The sequence below is a fragment of the Myotis nattereri genome (assembly GCF_964212035.1).
Source record: "Myotis nattereri genome assembly, chromosome: 4".
Classification (NCBI taxonomy): domain Eukaryota; kingdom Metazoa; phylum Chordata; class Mammalia; order Chiroptera; family Vespertilionidae; genus Myotis; species Myotis nattereri.
In genome coordinates this window covers 24,529,837-24,545,287 of record NC_138079.1, presented here as the reverse complement: position 1 = coordinate 24,545,287, position 15,451 = coordinate 24,529,837, and the positions used below count along the sequence as shown (strand labels likewise).

Genomic DNA, 15,451 nt, shown 5'->3' with positions numbered 1-15,451 from the left:
GGGAGAACTAATCATTCTTTTTAAGTTAATAATACAGGGAACTGATTTCTATAGTTTCAAGCAAATCCATTTTCATGTATTTTTAAATACTGCCAGCTTAAAATACTTCAAAGACTAAAATGGTAGAAAGCATATGTCAGTCATTCTGTGAGCTGTGCCCATCCTCCAGGCTCTGATGAATAAGAATGACTCCTTTATTCTCTTAAGTTCTAGGGAACCATTATTAAAGAACAGAAAAAGACATGCCTTTCATGAAATTATCTCCCAACGAGGTATCTATAGCCAAATGAAAAGTGATTGAAACAAAAAACAAAAGTTCCATGCTCTCGGGTGCCTTAACTGTATCGGTGGCTTTACAAAAGTTGTCCTTACAATGTTAAGCCATTAAGTGTGAAACCTGGAATGGCCTTTGAAGATCACCTGCTTGAGAAGGTCTTACCTAAAGGATGGTGATGGGCTTCAGGGGTTCTGAGCCCATTAAAATGGCATCCAATTTTGCATGCTTGTGTGCAGAGGCATTTTGGGGGGAAAGAATTATTTTCCTTAGATTCTCAGAAGTGTCTTGACCATGACAAAGTTTCCAGATTGGTGAGTCCTAATCCATTCCCTTGTAATTAAAGATAGACAAGGAGGCACAGACGTTCTTGTGACCTTGTCAAGGTTATCTTGCTGAGTACTGATTGCACCAGGGCCATTTCTACTTGAATGAGGGCTAATAGGACTTGTTGTAAACCGCTTTTTTTGTTGTTTTGTTGTTCCACTTATTTATTTTTAATTAATAAATCTTTATGTTCAGATTATTACAGATGTTCCTCTTTTTTCCCCCCATTGCTCCCCTCCACCCGGTTCCCACCCCACCCCATGCCCTTACTCCCCCCAACTGTCCTTGTCCATAGGGGTAAGATTTTTGCCCAGTCTCTTCCCACATTCCCCACACCCTCTTCCGTCTGAGAATTGTCAGTCCACTCCCTTTCTATGCCCCTGATTCTATTATATTCACCAGTTTATTTTGTTCATCAGATTTTTTATTCATTTGATTTTTAGATTCACTTGTTGATAGATATGTATTTGTTGTCACTTTGTTGTTCATAATTTTTTTATCTTTACCTTTTTCTTCTTCCTCTTCTTAAAGAATACCTTTCAGCATTTCATATAATACTGGTTTGGTGGTGATGAACTCCTTTGGTTTTTCTTGTCTGTGAAGCTCTTTATCTGACCTTCAATTCTAAATGATAGCTTAGCTGGGTAGAGTAATCTAGGTTGTAGGTTCTTGCTATTCATCACTTTGAATATTTCTTGCCACCCCCTTCTGGCCTGCATGGTTTCTGTTGAGAAATCAGCTGACAGTCGTATGGATACTCCCTTGTAGGTAACTGACTGTTTTTCTCTTGCTGCTTTTAAGGTTCTCTCTTTGTCTTTTGCTCTTGACATTTTAATTATGATGTGTCTTGGTGTGGTCCTCTTTGGATTCCTCTTGTTTGGGGTTCTCTGCGCTTCCTGAACTTGTAAGTCTATTTCTTAAACCAGGTAGGGGAAGTGTTCTGTCATTATTTCTTCAAATAGGTTTTCAATATCTTGCTCTCTCTCTTTTTCTGACACCCTTATAATTCGGTTGTTGGTACGCTTGAAGTTGTCCCAGAGGCTCCTTACACTGTCTTCATATTTTTGGATTCATTTTGCTTTTCCGGTTGGGTTGGGTATTTTTTGCTTCTTCGTATTTCAAATCTTTCACTTGATTCTTGGGATCCTCTTGTCTGCTGTTGGATCTCTGTGCAATATTCTTTATTTCAGTCAGTGTATTGCTTAATTTCTGATTGGTCCTTTTTCATATCCTTGAGGGTCTCATTAAATTTCTCGGAGGTTTCTAGAAGATTCTTGAGTAACCTTATAACCGTGGTTTTGAACTCTATATCCAGTATTTTGCTTTCATCCATTTCTTTCATTTGTGACTTGTTTCTTTGTCTCCGCATTTTGGCTGCTTCCTGTGTTGATAGAGTGGCCTTGTATGGTAGATGTCCTATAGGGCCCAGTGGCTCAGTCTCCCCAATCACCTGAGGTAGACACTCTTGGTGCACCCCTTTGTGGGCTGGGTGCACAGTCCTGTTGTCTTTAAGCCTTGATTGCTGTTGGCATCACTGGGAGGAATTGACCTCCAGATCAATTGGCTGTGAGGACCAGCTGTGTCTACAGTGGAAGAACTGCTGTGCTGGAGACACCCTTACGGGGCAGGACTTGCTTCAGTGGGGCTTTGGTGCTCACTGAGTCTTCCCCTTGAGTGTGTTGCTTATGGATGTGAAGAGTTGTAATCTGGTATGGTCTCACACTGACCACTGGGTACAATGGCTCTTGGATCTCCAAGGAGGTGCTAAGTCAGCCACTGCCTGAGGCCACCCAGCAGGAGCAACAGAGAGATCTGCAGATTTGTCCTCTTTGTTTGGGGTTTGGAGGTGCCCAGATGAGGCCCAGCTCTGAAGCAAGGCCTTGTTGCTGTTGCTGAGCCTTGGGGCTTCTTTTGGAAGCTCTGGAGCTCTCTGACCCAGCTGCAGTTTGTTAGGTTTTATGCTGGGAAAGGATGGGCCATTCATATGCAAAAGCCGATGTGCACAGCTTAGGTGGGGTTGTAAATTGGGTGGGGCAGGGTCTCTGGGAATCACCAGGGTGGAGCAAACAGCAATGGCTGCCAGTCAGCTCTTCATTGGAGAGGTCCCCGAGTCTCTTCCATCTGCATCCCCCGCAGGAACAATGATCACTGCTAGCACCTCTGAGAGAAAGCCGCCCTCGTGTTCCAGCCCGATGCCAGACAGTCCAGTTTCTCCCTGAATGAGTCTGGGTCTCCAGAGTCGCGCCCGAAACTGGAGTTCAGAGCAATCTGAAGCTTGTATCTCCCTCCCGATTGAAAAAAACAATAGTGCACCCAGTTGCCAGCCCGTTTCGAGTGCTCCTCCACAACTCCACACCTCTGAACCTCCTACCAGTCTCAGTGCACTTTTTTCTTTCCTTCTAGTTGTGGAACTTCCACTCAGCCAGCTTTCCCATGGTTTTGGATGATCAGTGTTTTGTCTTTTAGTTGTAGTTTTGATGTGGTTGTGAGAGGCAGCAAGTACATGTTTTTACCTATGCCGCCATTTTGGTTCTCTCCTAAACCATTTTTTTTATGTTTGCTTATTTAATCCTTTTAACTGTCCTTGAAAGTAGCTATATTAATTTCCCCCATTTTACAGGTGAGGAAACTGAGGCTGAGAAGTGAAATAACTTGCCCTAAGTCCCACAATGAATGAGTAACAGAGCAGGATTTGGACCCAGGCATTCTGATTCCAGAGAATATACCCCAAACAGCTAAGGTCCCCTACCCTTTGTAGATGGTGCATCAGGATGCCATGCCCCCACTAAACTGTTTCAAGACACTGTGACTTGGAATTTGGGTTGTGAAAATAGTTCTCATTTGTTGCATTTTTAAAAGGTTTTATAGAGTTAAACATACTGATTTTTTTTTTTTTTTAAAGCATGCAATGATGCTACCTGTTTTGACCCATCACATTCGCTACCACCAATGCCTAATGCACCTGGACAAGTTGATAGGGTATACTTTCCAAGATCGTTGTCTGTTACAGGTAAGAATTACTCTCCTGTACACTCACATGATAACAGGGTAGCAGTAATTCATCTTGCAGGTTTCAGATGGAGCATTGAGTTCTCTCTTCTGGGAGATGATGACGATGTTTAGAAACCGCTCTCTCCTTTATTTTGGTTGCCCCTTTCAAACCCCTTTTCTCACCTTTTTTTTTGAGGCCGTCCCTAAAGAAACAAACTAAAGCAAAAATTTGCCTGTCAAACCAGAGCCCCTTCTTTCAGGTTTTCCTTCTTTATGGCTCTTCTTTCTAGGTGTTGAGTACTCTAATTCTCCTCCAAAAGATGTAGACTGTAGATTTATTTTTAGAAGAAGGCTTGCACCAGTGCTGTGGAAATTGGAGGAGATAGATGGAAAGATCAGGGCTTAAAAGTCGACTGGCTACAGATCTCTTTCCTGTTTCATTGGTGGATAATGTAAAGATGGCATTTCTGTGTTGAGTTTTTAAGGCTGAATTTATTTCACTGAAATTTTAGCTGGCCATGACTCACCCAAGCCATCACTTGAATTTTGGAATGAATCCTGATCATGCCAGGAATTCTTTGTCTAACTGTGGAATTCGCCAGCCCAAATATGGAGACAGAAAAGTTCATCACATGCACATGCGGAAAAAAGGTGTGTTTGGATTCTGCTCTCGTGTTTTGGGTTAAATCTCCTGTGTTCTGGGTTACATCTCCACTGGGAATGGTTCCCTGGTGACTGTTCCATCCTCTCATTCTTCAGTGCTTCTTGCCTCATACATAATAATAATCATGTTGAGCAGAGCATTGAAATAGGATGGATGACTTTTTTAGAAAAACTTATTCCTCCTATTTAGTGTTTTAAGTAACTAAGTTGATTAAATTTGTACACATGCAGATATTAAACTTTTTTAAGTCATATTGGGATGAGCTAGATAATTTTTTTCCAATATGTCATATCATGGCACTAGAATGCTTCTAACAATATTTACTTGTGTATTTTTTTTTAAAAATAGGAATTAACACCTTAATAAATATTATGTCACGCCTTGGCCAAGATGACCCAACTCCTTCAAGGTAAAGTAGATTTTTTTTTATAACAGCTTTATTGCAGTATAATTCACATACTATATAATTCACCCGTTTAAAGTATACAATTCAGTAGTTTTTAGTATGTTCACAACATTGTGCAGCCATGATCATTCCTAATTTTAGAACATTTCATCACCTTTGAAGGAAACCTGGTACCTCTTACTAGTTACTGCCCTTTCTTTCAGCCTGCTCAGCCTTGGGCAACTAGTACTTTCAATCTTTATGAATTTGTCTATTTTGGACATTTTGTATTAGTGGCAATATATTGTATGTCATGATCCTTTGTGACTGGCTTATTTTATGTTATAGTATGTATCAGTACTTCATTTCTTATTAATATTCCATGGTATGGTTATGTCACATTATATTTAATCATATACCAATTGATAGGCATTTGGAGTTGTTTCTATTTTTCTGTTATCATGAATGATGTTGCTATGAATATTTGTGTATAGATTTTTGTGTTGCCATATGTTTGTGTGTGTGTTTTTTTTAATCCTCACCCAAGGATATGTTTTTATTTATTTATTTTTTTAAAATATATTTTTTATTGATTTTAGAGAGGAAGGGAGAGGGAGAGAGACCTAGAAACAATAATGATGAGAGAGAATCATTGATTGGCTGCCTCCTGCACGCCCCCCAACTGGGGATTGAGCCCACAACCCGGGAATGTGCCCTTGACTGGAATCGAACCTGGGACCTTTCAGTCCACAGGCCGACGCTCTATCCACTGAGCCAAACCGGTCAGGGCTTCTCTTTTTTTATTTTAACTATCCTGTCGGGTATGATGTGTTATCTCATTGTGGTTTTGTTTGACTTTTCCTGATGGCTTAATGATGTTGAACATCTTTTTCATGTGCTTATTGGCCATTTGTATTTTCTGGAGAAATATTTGTTCAGATCCTTTTCCCATTTTAAATTAGGTTACTTTTTATTATTGAGTTATAATAATTTTTATGTATTCTAGATATAAGTCCCTTACATGACTTGCAAAATTTTTCCTCATTCTGAGCATCATCTTTTCACCCACTTGATGATGACCTTTAAAGCACAAAGTCCAGTTTACTGTTTCTTTTGTTGTTTCTGCTTTTGGTGTCATCTCTAAAAAACTTTGCCTAATCTAAAGTCACAGTTGATATTTTGATAGGGATTGTGTTGAATCTGTAGGTCAATTTATAAACAATTACTTCTTAATAGTAAATCTTCTGATCCTCAAACATTGGGTGTCTTTATATGTATTTGTCTTTTTTAATTTCTTTAAAAAATGTTTTGTATTTTTCAGAGTATACGTTTTGCATATCGTTTGCTAAATTTATTCCTAGGTATTTTATTCTTTTTGATGCTGTTATAAGTGGAATTATTTTTCTTAAGTTCATTTTCAGATTGTTCATTGCAAGTGTATAGAAATACAGTTGATTTTTATATAGTGACCTTGTATCCTGCAACTTTAATGAGCTCCTTTGTTAGCTATAACAGGTTTTTAGTGTATTCCTCATACTATATATATATATATATATATATATATATATATAAGCATATATCTGCAAATAGAGATAATTTTACTTTTTTATTTCAGTGTGTATGCCTCTTGTTTTATTTTCTTAGCATTGTTACCCTGGCTAGAGCCTCCAGTACAATCTATAATAATAAAAGCATAATATGCTAATTAGACCAGACAGCCGAGCGACCTTCCAGACGTCATTCCAGATGTCCTTCCAGATAAAGCCGCAGGGGCTGAGTCAGAGGCAGTTAGGGGCGATCAGGCAGGCAGGCGAGCAGTTAGGGGTGATCAAGCAGGCAGGCAGAGTGGTTAGGGGCAATCAGGCAAGCAAGCAAGTGGTTAGGGGTGATCAGGCAGGCAGGCAAGGGGTTAGGGGCGATCAGGCAGGCAGATGAGTGGTTAGGGGTGATCAGGCAGGCAGGCAGAGTGGTTAGGGGCAATGAGGCAGGCAGGCAGAATGTTTAAGGGTGATCGGCAGGCAGGTGAGTGGTTAGGAGCCAGTGTCCCAGATTGTGAGAGGGCGCAGGCCGGGCTGAGAGAACCGCCCCACCCCCCTGCCACATGAATTTTGTGCACTGGGTCTCTAGAATTAAATAGAAGTGATGAGAGCAGTTGCTTCTTTTTCCTAATCTTAAGGGGAAAGCATTCAATCTTTCATCATTGAGTCTGATATTAATTCTGGGTTTTTCTTAGATGCCCTTTTTCAGGTTTAAGAAGTTCCCTTCTATTCCTAGTTGCTTAATGTTTCTATTATGATAGTGTGTTGAATTTTGTCAAATGTTTTCTCTGCATTTATTGAGATCATGTGTTTTTCCCTCCATTTATTCTACTCACATGATGAATTAGTAATTGATTTTTAGATGTTAAACTGACTTTGCTTTCCTGGGGGTACATCCCACTTGATCATGGTGTATAGTCCTTTTTGTATGCTGTGAATTTAGTTTGTTAGTGTTGAGGATTCCTGTGTCTATATTCATAAAAGATACAATTCTGTAGTTTTCATTTCTTGTGATGCTTCTGTCAGGTTTCATTGTTAGAATAATACTGGCCTTACATAAGGGGTTGGAAAGTTTAAATGTTAGCTTTCCTTATTTTATTTCTTGATTTTAAAAGATACTTTCATGTATTAATACTCGTATTTTGTGTGGCCTTGAGCCCCTGAAGAATCTGGGAAGAAAGTGGGCTAGGCCTATATAAATTCACCCCCAAAATTGAATGAAAGCAGCCCTGACCGGTTTGGCTCAGTGGATAGAGCGTCGGCCTGTGGACTCAAGGATCCTGGGTTCAATTTCGGTCAGGGGCATGTACCTTGGTTGCGGGCACATAACCAGTAAGGAGTGTGCAGGAGGCAGCTGATGGATGTTTCTAACTCTCTATCCCTCTCCCTTCCTCTCTGAAAAAAAATCAATAAAATATATTAAAAAAATAGTTTTTGAATGAAAGCAGATGCCTAATGGCTGATGAGGCCAGGTTTAGATCTTCTTCGTCTCCTCTGCCCCAACTAGAGTTGTTGATATGTAAATTATGTCATCAGTAGTATTTTCAAGCCTCATGATTTGTTTTCTTTTGTGCTATTACAAAGAGATGCTTACTTATCATGGCAAAAGGAATGATATCTGAGAAACCACGTTCTTTCTGAATTTCCCATTTTGAAAATGATACCATCGACAGAGAATAAACACTTTCTTTTGTCCTTTGACTTCTGGCCTTTAATGCTTGTGTTGAGAGTCTTCAGCCCTGTCCGTGATCTTTCTGCTGATAGAGAGTTGACTGGAGTTTCCGTCCAGGAAGAGCCTCCTGGCCTCCAGGGCCAGGACTGCTGCTGCTCCAATGTTGCTATCCAGCGTTCCCCAGCGGGCACAGCCCTGGGAGCAGTACTTCAGAAGCTTCACACAGATGTAATTCAGCAGACACTGAGCCAGTGCCTTTTGAGTTTGAGGCAGTTTGTAGGTATTTTAGGTGATTCCAAGGCAAGTAAGTCCAAGCTGCACTCACCAGGAGGCCTGGCTACCTGCGGTGGGTAGAGAGTGCTATAAACATAAAGTCCTTACTACAAGGGAGACTCTGCTAGTGCTTCAGTGGAGGTCAGAGCAGAATGTACACACGAGACTGCTGTGGGGCTAAGGACAGCTCTGCTGGCTGCTTAGGGGCCACAGGTCAGTTTCGTACTGTGCACTGAATAATTGAGTTCACTTGCGATGATTTGCCCTCTCCTCGGTTTGTTTCTTAGTTTGCTATTATAAAATGAGGTGCATCTGTTCCTCAGAAGTGTTTGTATATCTTTGAAGCAAACACCATTAAACTGCAAGTGTCAGTGGTTATATCTCCTCCCTAGCAAGCCTGCTCAGAATTAAGGGAAGAGAGAGCGAGCGAGCCAGTTAAGTTGTTTGGGAAATCTGTTTTGGGCACTGATGGCCGTGGGAAGGTGGACGAGCAGGGCAGGCCGGGGAGAGGGCCGAGAGGAGGGGTTCTCAATGGACTTCTAGTTCCCCTGAAAACCACTCCTCCCACCTGCCCACCCTGCAGTTACTGACCGGCTCTGCCAGTTCCCCTTCACACTGCAGCCAGCCAGCTTGCTGGTTCTAGAGCTTGATTCTCGTTCTTAGTGGCAACCTGCTTGAAAAGCTTTCTGGGACGTCTTGTCACCCACTGAATAAGTTGGAACTTCCCCACCTGGAAGTCCCAACAGCATGGCTTGGCCCCAGGTCACTTTTCCAGGCACATCTTCCTTGCGGCTCACTACACACCAGTGAGACTGAAGTAGTTGCTGTGCTGCCAAGTGTACAGTCTCCCTTCCCTGAATGCCACAGTCATTGCACAGCCACCTGTGGAATGCCCTGTAACCTGGGACTTCTGCCCACAGCCTGCAGGCACCTGCTTTATGGTACATATTCTGGTTCTCCCACGTATCATAATTATGTGATGGGCTGATTGTCTATACTGTAAGCATTTTGAAGGTCTATGGTCTTACTCTTTTTCTTTTTTAAAATTTCCTTTCCTTTTGCAACTAGTGTTTTTCACAGCACAGGGCCTCAGTAAATATGTATTAAAGGAAAGAATGTCATTCATGATAGTACTTTTACCCAAGGTTATTTACTTATTGGCTAGCAATAGAGGAGCTGGGGTATTAAGAAGGGTCATGGTAAAAAAAAAATAAGGGTCGTGGTCAGAGCCATCAGTAGAGGTTTAAATGGCTGGTTAGCATTTTACTTAATCTGATTTGGGATCAGCTAGATTTACAAAAAGTCATGAAGACTTAAAATTAATAGATAAAACCCTGTCTGCCTATCAAAACTACAAAATAATTAACTTTTATGATGGCATCATCTCAAGTGAATACGCTACCCGTAATTTTAAAAAGTGTTACTGCTTAGCCACATAAATTTCAGTTATATTTAACTCCTGCAAACTGCAATGAAATGTTACTACAGAAAGGGTCTCTGAAGGATTAGGTATTTCGTGACATTTAAGTAATCCATGTATTATCAGCAAGACCTTTGGGAAAGAGGGGCCAGAAGACTGGTGAGGGAAAAAGGAGAGGATCAAGCGGCCTTGGTTTGTTTGTTTTTATTTGATTGGTAGTGTTATTGCTAGACAGAATGTATAAGAATATATTCAACCAAAAGAGAGATACTTGTGGACTGTTTGCTAATGTCTGTGTGTTTAAGGAAATGATCATTGCAAAGTATATTTTAAATCAGTTATACACAAGTATTTTGCCTTAAAAACACAGTAACAATACACATTCAATATATATGAATTCCACTGAGTGGATTTACTGACTTAAATGCTTCAGGTTAAATCCCAAAGATGTTTAATCTGGGATCCATGGCTCCAGTGAGTCTCAGGTCTAGCAGCCCCGTGACCTCCCTTCCCCACAAGTGTCCAGGTACATAGATGTAATGAATAGAAGGGATTCCTGGATTGGGTGGAAGGTTCAGCGGAGCTCCAGGGCCCCTTCTAGCTCTACTCTACCAGTCACTGCTTGAGGCTTAGAAGGCGGAGTGAGAAAAAGTTGTCCATACTCTCACTCTAGCAATTCCCCCTGGACTTTGCCCAAATCTAAGATGGTTTTCCATGAAGTAAATGATATCTTACAGTAATCACTGTTACAGGAGACTGTTGTTTTATAAAGTGCTTTGAGTTCCCCAGACCAGATGTGCTGTATAAATGTTACAGTTAATCTCGATTTCATGCCTCTGTTGATTCAGTTCTCCAAAACAAATGGAGTGTTTACTGCTCAGTAAACATCTCATGTTGGAGCTTGGTGGTATTTATAATGGGGATGATTAAGAAAGGATAAACAATGGGAGAAGAACAAAAGATTTGCTACTGTTTTAGATTTTTAAAAATTTATTTCAGAGGAAGGGAGAGAGAGAGAACGAGAGAGAGAGTAAGAGAGAGAGAGAGAGAGAGAGAGAGAGAGAGAGAGAGAGAGAGAGAGAGAAAGAGATATCTACTAGTATATGAGAGAGGAACATTGGTTGCCTCCCGCATGCCCCCCCAGGGATCAAAACAAGGTAGGGTGTTCTCATATTAAAAGAGCTAACCCTCATGTGTTCTTTCTTTGAGGGGGGAGGGAGCAAATGTAAATGTGTGCTATTTTCAGTGATTTTGAAAATTTCCTATAGGATTAACCACAATGAGCGGTTGGAGTTCCTGGGTGATGCTGTCGTTGAGTTTCTGACCAGGTAAGGCGGCTCTTCTTCTCTTCCCCATTAGTTGCATTTTATAGGAAACATGCTTGACACATTGCCTTCTTTGTAATTAGCCAAATAAGCCATTGTGTTTTGTCCCTGCTGTGGAGCTTGCCAGCCCCAGGCCTGTGGCTCCTGCCCTGAGAACTTGCCCTTGCTGATGCTGCAGTGAGCAAGATTGCAAGGGGGAAGGCGCGCTTCTCTGTCCTGTCAAGTTTATGTTCAAGTTGCCACAGCCACAGAGATCAGCTGGCCTTGGTGTAGATGCTTCAGAGATTATATTCAATTTGTAAAGAAAGGAATGATATTTTAAAATGTCATTTCATTTTCTAGGATTTGTCTTTGATCCCTTTCTCACTCTTTCTGATCTCAAGGGAAGTAAAGCTTACGAGTAATTTTAATGTTGAGATTTGGGGATGCGTGTGTTTTCTCCCCAGAAGTGTTTTAGGGTCCTTATTTTGGAGGTAGGGGTAGGAAAGTGTGTTTTGTTTTTTCATAGGTAATTTCTCTTTTAAAGAGCAGTAACACATGCTTTTCTTGGAACTATATTGAGCTATTTTTTATTCTCTCTAGGCCATTTCTTTTCCCAAGAAGGATATACTGAGCCCAAGGGGCTGCTGTCTAAGCCTGCTTTCCCTGGACACGTAGGACTAGCCACGCTCAGTGGGTCTAAAACCCGGTGTGAGATTTAGGAGAGAACAGTTGCTGTTGTGTTCCAAACGGGTGTTCCACGTGGCTTCTCCCAGTTCCTGCGGTTCCTAACCAGCCCCCGTCGGCTCGCTCTTAGAGCACAGCCAGCCGCCCGTGCCGATCAGTTCCGCTCCTGTCCGTCCTCCTGAAGAACATGCCTCCGCTGCTGTCCTGCCCGGGGCTGCCAGGCTTCTCTCTTCAGGGGCTGCCCAAAGCCTAACCCAAGAAAAGCACTGTTTCTAGGCCCACTTGTGGGTGTCCCATGGGTTTGCTCTTAGCCACGTGTGACATTGTTCAGGTCTTTGTTGTCATCAGATTCCCGAGGAACCTTTTAACAGAAATAACTGTGAAAACACGAGTGAATGGCGCTGTTCGGGTTCCAGCACATGCAGATATACTCTGCTTTCTGTTAAACTTTCAAACCCTCCAGATGAGTTCAGTTTAGCCCGTGTCTCCTGTGCAGATCCCTTGCCGGGCCTACTTTTGTGTCTCGGAGCCACAGACAGAATGCAGAATGGTGTGATGCATATTTATATATGTGATTTTTTTTTTTTTTTGCAGTGTCCACTTGTACTATTTGTTTCCTAGTCTGGAGGAAGGGGGGTTAGCGACTTACCGGACTGCCATCGTCCAGAATCAGCACCTCGCCATGCTAGCCAAGGTGTGTCCGACCTCGGAGCCTGGCCTGGCGCCTGGCGTCCTCCTCCTCAGCCCGTGCATAGTTTTGGATTTGAATCAGTACCTCTGTGGCGTGTGTTAGGGCTTAGTATTTTATAGACCAGGAAAGATTTTTTTTGTTTGGGTTTTAAGGATTCAGCCTTACTAGTTTGGTTACCTTTGTGAGTTTCTCCAGCAGCTAATGAACTCCACGGTGAGGTAACTTGATAACAGAAGGGGAAAAAATTGACAGATGTGCAGGAACAGAGTTAAACATTTGGGGAAAAGGAACATGAGAGCAGAGCGAAAGACTTCAATTTTTTAAATAATTTTCCTTTGTGTAATATTTCTGTATTATATTTGTTTTTAATTTACTTTAACAAGTAGAATTATAGCTTTGAATAGAATGCTCCAGACCATTTATATCCATAGGGGATACTTTACAGATCTTTGAGAATCCCCCAAAATTACAAATCTCATTAATTAAGACTTAGGGTTTAGGCCAGTGATGGCAAACCTATGACACGCGTATCAGAGGTGACACGCGAACTCATTTTTTTGGTTGATTTTTTTTTGTTAAATGGCAATTAAATATATAAAATAAATATAAAAAATATAAATCTTTGTTTTATTATGGTTGCAAATATCAAAAAATTTCTATATGTGACACGGCACCAGAGTTAAGTTAGGGTTTTTCAAAATGCTGACACGCCGAGCTCAAAAGGTTCGCCATCACTGGTTTAGGCTGTCCAGCCAGCCTCCTTTACTGAGCCGAGTGACTAACAGAACCTTTTTTTTTTTTTTAATTTATCTTTATACTTGAAAGTGTTACAGATGTCCCTCTTACTTCCCCCATTGGCCCCTTATAGCCCGCCCCTCCCCCCTGCCTCAGGCCTTCACCACACTATTGTCCATGGCTTATTCATATATGCATTTAAGTCTTTGGTTAATCTCTTCCCACCCACCAGAACCTTTTCTCAACTTAGATTCATGGCAGGCATGTAGCTTCATTATCTCATTTGATGTTCCTATCTCTGTGCAGTGTCTCATCATAGTAGATCATAACAGACAGATCATGCACTTGCATTGGCCGTAAGGTTCCGGCCCACACCCCTCCTCTTGCAACTGGGGTCCCCGGACGGAGTGTCGGTCTCTTCCCCAGGCCTCTGCTTTCTCAGCTGCACAAGGGAGATGGCATCAGCACCTGCCATGCAGAGTAGCTGTGAGAACTGCATGACATTGTCATTTGAATATTAATGATTGTGTTTATACAGGGCTCAGCACAATGCCTGTTCATCCTAGCAATCACCCACACATGTAAGTGAGTTAGAAGGAGTTCGTTGTTTCTGTTGCTGCCACTATTCTCACTAGAAATCATTACATTTTATAGACCTGTGGGTTTATTCTATAGCAGGGGGGACGGTGGCCCTCCAATCCCCAGCTGATGATCCACTGAAAAGCTTTTGTGGGTTTACCTTTATTTTTGCCTTAAGTAATTTTTATTGTTTTCTTCATTTCGATATGAATGATGGAATTTGATAGAAGTGACTATGTAAAATCCATTCTAGTTTTATGACTGACAAGGCATTAATTACATTCAAATTGTGGTTAATTTTATCCTCTGGTTTTTGTGCAGCAAGAGTGCATTGCTGTGTTTTCTGTAGCAGCGTCATCATCATAGTTACAGGTAGACTTTGACCCAGCTTTAGTGGCATCTGAGAATAGAAATAATGATGCCTCGAAGAGAAAGTATAGGCAACAGGTGTGCTAACTTGGGTTTAGCAGCCTCACAATGCACAGAATTCCTCAACTCTAAGTAAAACTGCTTCAGTGTTTAGTTGATTAAATTGTCGAGCTGCTTCCTGGTCCACCTTAATGTCCACTGGAAATACTTGCTAATAAATAGATTGTCACCCTTCCTCCATTGTTTTCTTTCCAGTTTCAGATATAATGAAATTGCATAATTATTTTTCAAATAATTTTAGGGAGGATATTTACAAAGTATGGGAAGGTGCCATATCAGGAAAACAGAAATAGTCATGTAACACATTGGGTGCTTTACAAAGAGGGGTGGCCAGTTTTTCCCTTCAGGAATTTCAATGTGATCTTCTTCCACACCAACTTCCAACATTCCCATAGCACACAACACCCGTCTGCTCCTGCAGAAGGCAGTGGTGGTCTTGCTCTCCTGTCTGTTCCAGTGGATCTTGAATTGGGAGGAGGGGACTTGATGGAGGATTGCTGACCTCTTTGAGAATTTAGTGAAAGCTCTTAAGTCAGATGAACTCCAGACAGATGAACATTTTCACACATGCAAGTTGAACATTACTCCTTTTTAGAAGTTTCACTAATGCCTGCATGAAAAAAATAAGGATATAGAGCAGGGATTATGAGAAGTTGGAAAATTCATAGGATTCCAAAATAGTTGTTTATAATATAAAATATGGCTTGCAGTCTGTTCTCAAGCAGTGCTCCAGAGATGGCAAACAATTGAGTTTTCCCAGTGAAGTAGTGAAACAGATCAAATTTACATATTTTGGTATAAACTCTTCCACTTGGGGGATCAATGTTTTTAAGTGGTGTTTTCTGCTGTTGCATTTGTGGTAGTCAATACTCTCATTTGAGTTTATTTTATACTTATGAATTCCTAACAGTACAAAATACTGGTAGCATATGTGTCTTGTTTTTATTGTCTCTCTCTTTTTCCAACATAAGTGGATATGGATATTTTTACATATACTGGTATACTGAGATATACAAAATCTGAGTCTTTCATCTGAGACTCATACTGTCCTAGGTTGTTCATTGACTTGTGTCTTGTTCCATATTACATGGCATGTTATTGTTTAGTAAGTATTTATTGAATTGAATTACATGGTAATGGAAACAGATTAAGTGCATCCTTATGGAATGCTGCATCTCCTTTTATGGAAAGAATTAATTTCTATTAATTCAATCTCAGGAGTTTTATTTAAAAAGTATATTCTCTGTCTAGTTCTAACAGGGCTTGAATTGATTTGTATATTATAATACAACAGGATAAGAAATAAGTAGGTACTGAACTCAAAGTAAAGAGAAAATATGGATAAGAATAAAATGAAGCCAGAGGTAGAGTTTAATATACACAGATGTATTCATAAGTCCTACATAATTTCTAGGATTGGGCCACAAATTTGGCTTTATACTTTTCTAAGGTCAAGTAAAAAGGGAAACATAATTAATTACA

At 40.9% G+C, this 15,451-nt stretch overlaps 1 protein-coding gene across 1 annotated transcript in view; it reads left to right on the top strand.

The window, feature by feature from the left end:
• Nucleotides 1-15,451, top strand: part of DROSHA (drosha ribonuclease III) — a 103,999-nt gene that overhangs the window by 58,756 nt on the left and 29,792 nt on the right. Inside the window, exons 18-22 of the mRNA XM_081089710.1 lie at nt 3,504-3,611; nt 4,105-4,243; nt 4,605-4,665; nt 10,813-10,872; nt 12,130-12,229. Of these exons, the coding sequence (XP_080945836.1) occupies nt 3,504-3,611; nt 4,105-4,243; nt 4,605-4,665; nt 10,813-10,872; nt 12,130-12,229 (468 nt within the window). The remainder of the gene's footprint in view (nt 1-3,503; nt 3,612-4,104; nt 4,244-4,604; nt 4,666-10,812; nt 10,873-12,129; nt 12,230-15,451) is intronic.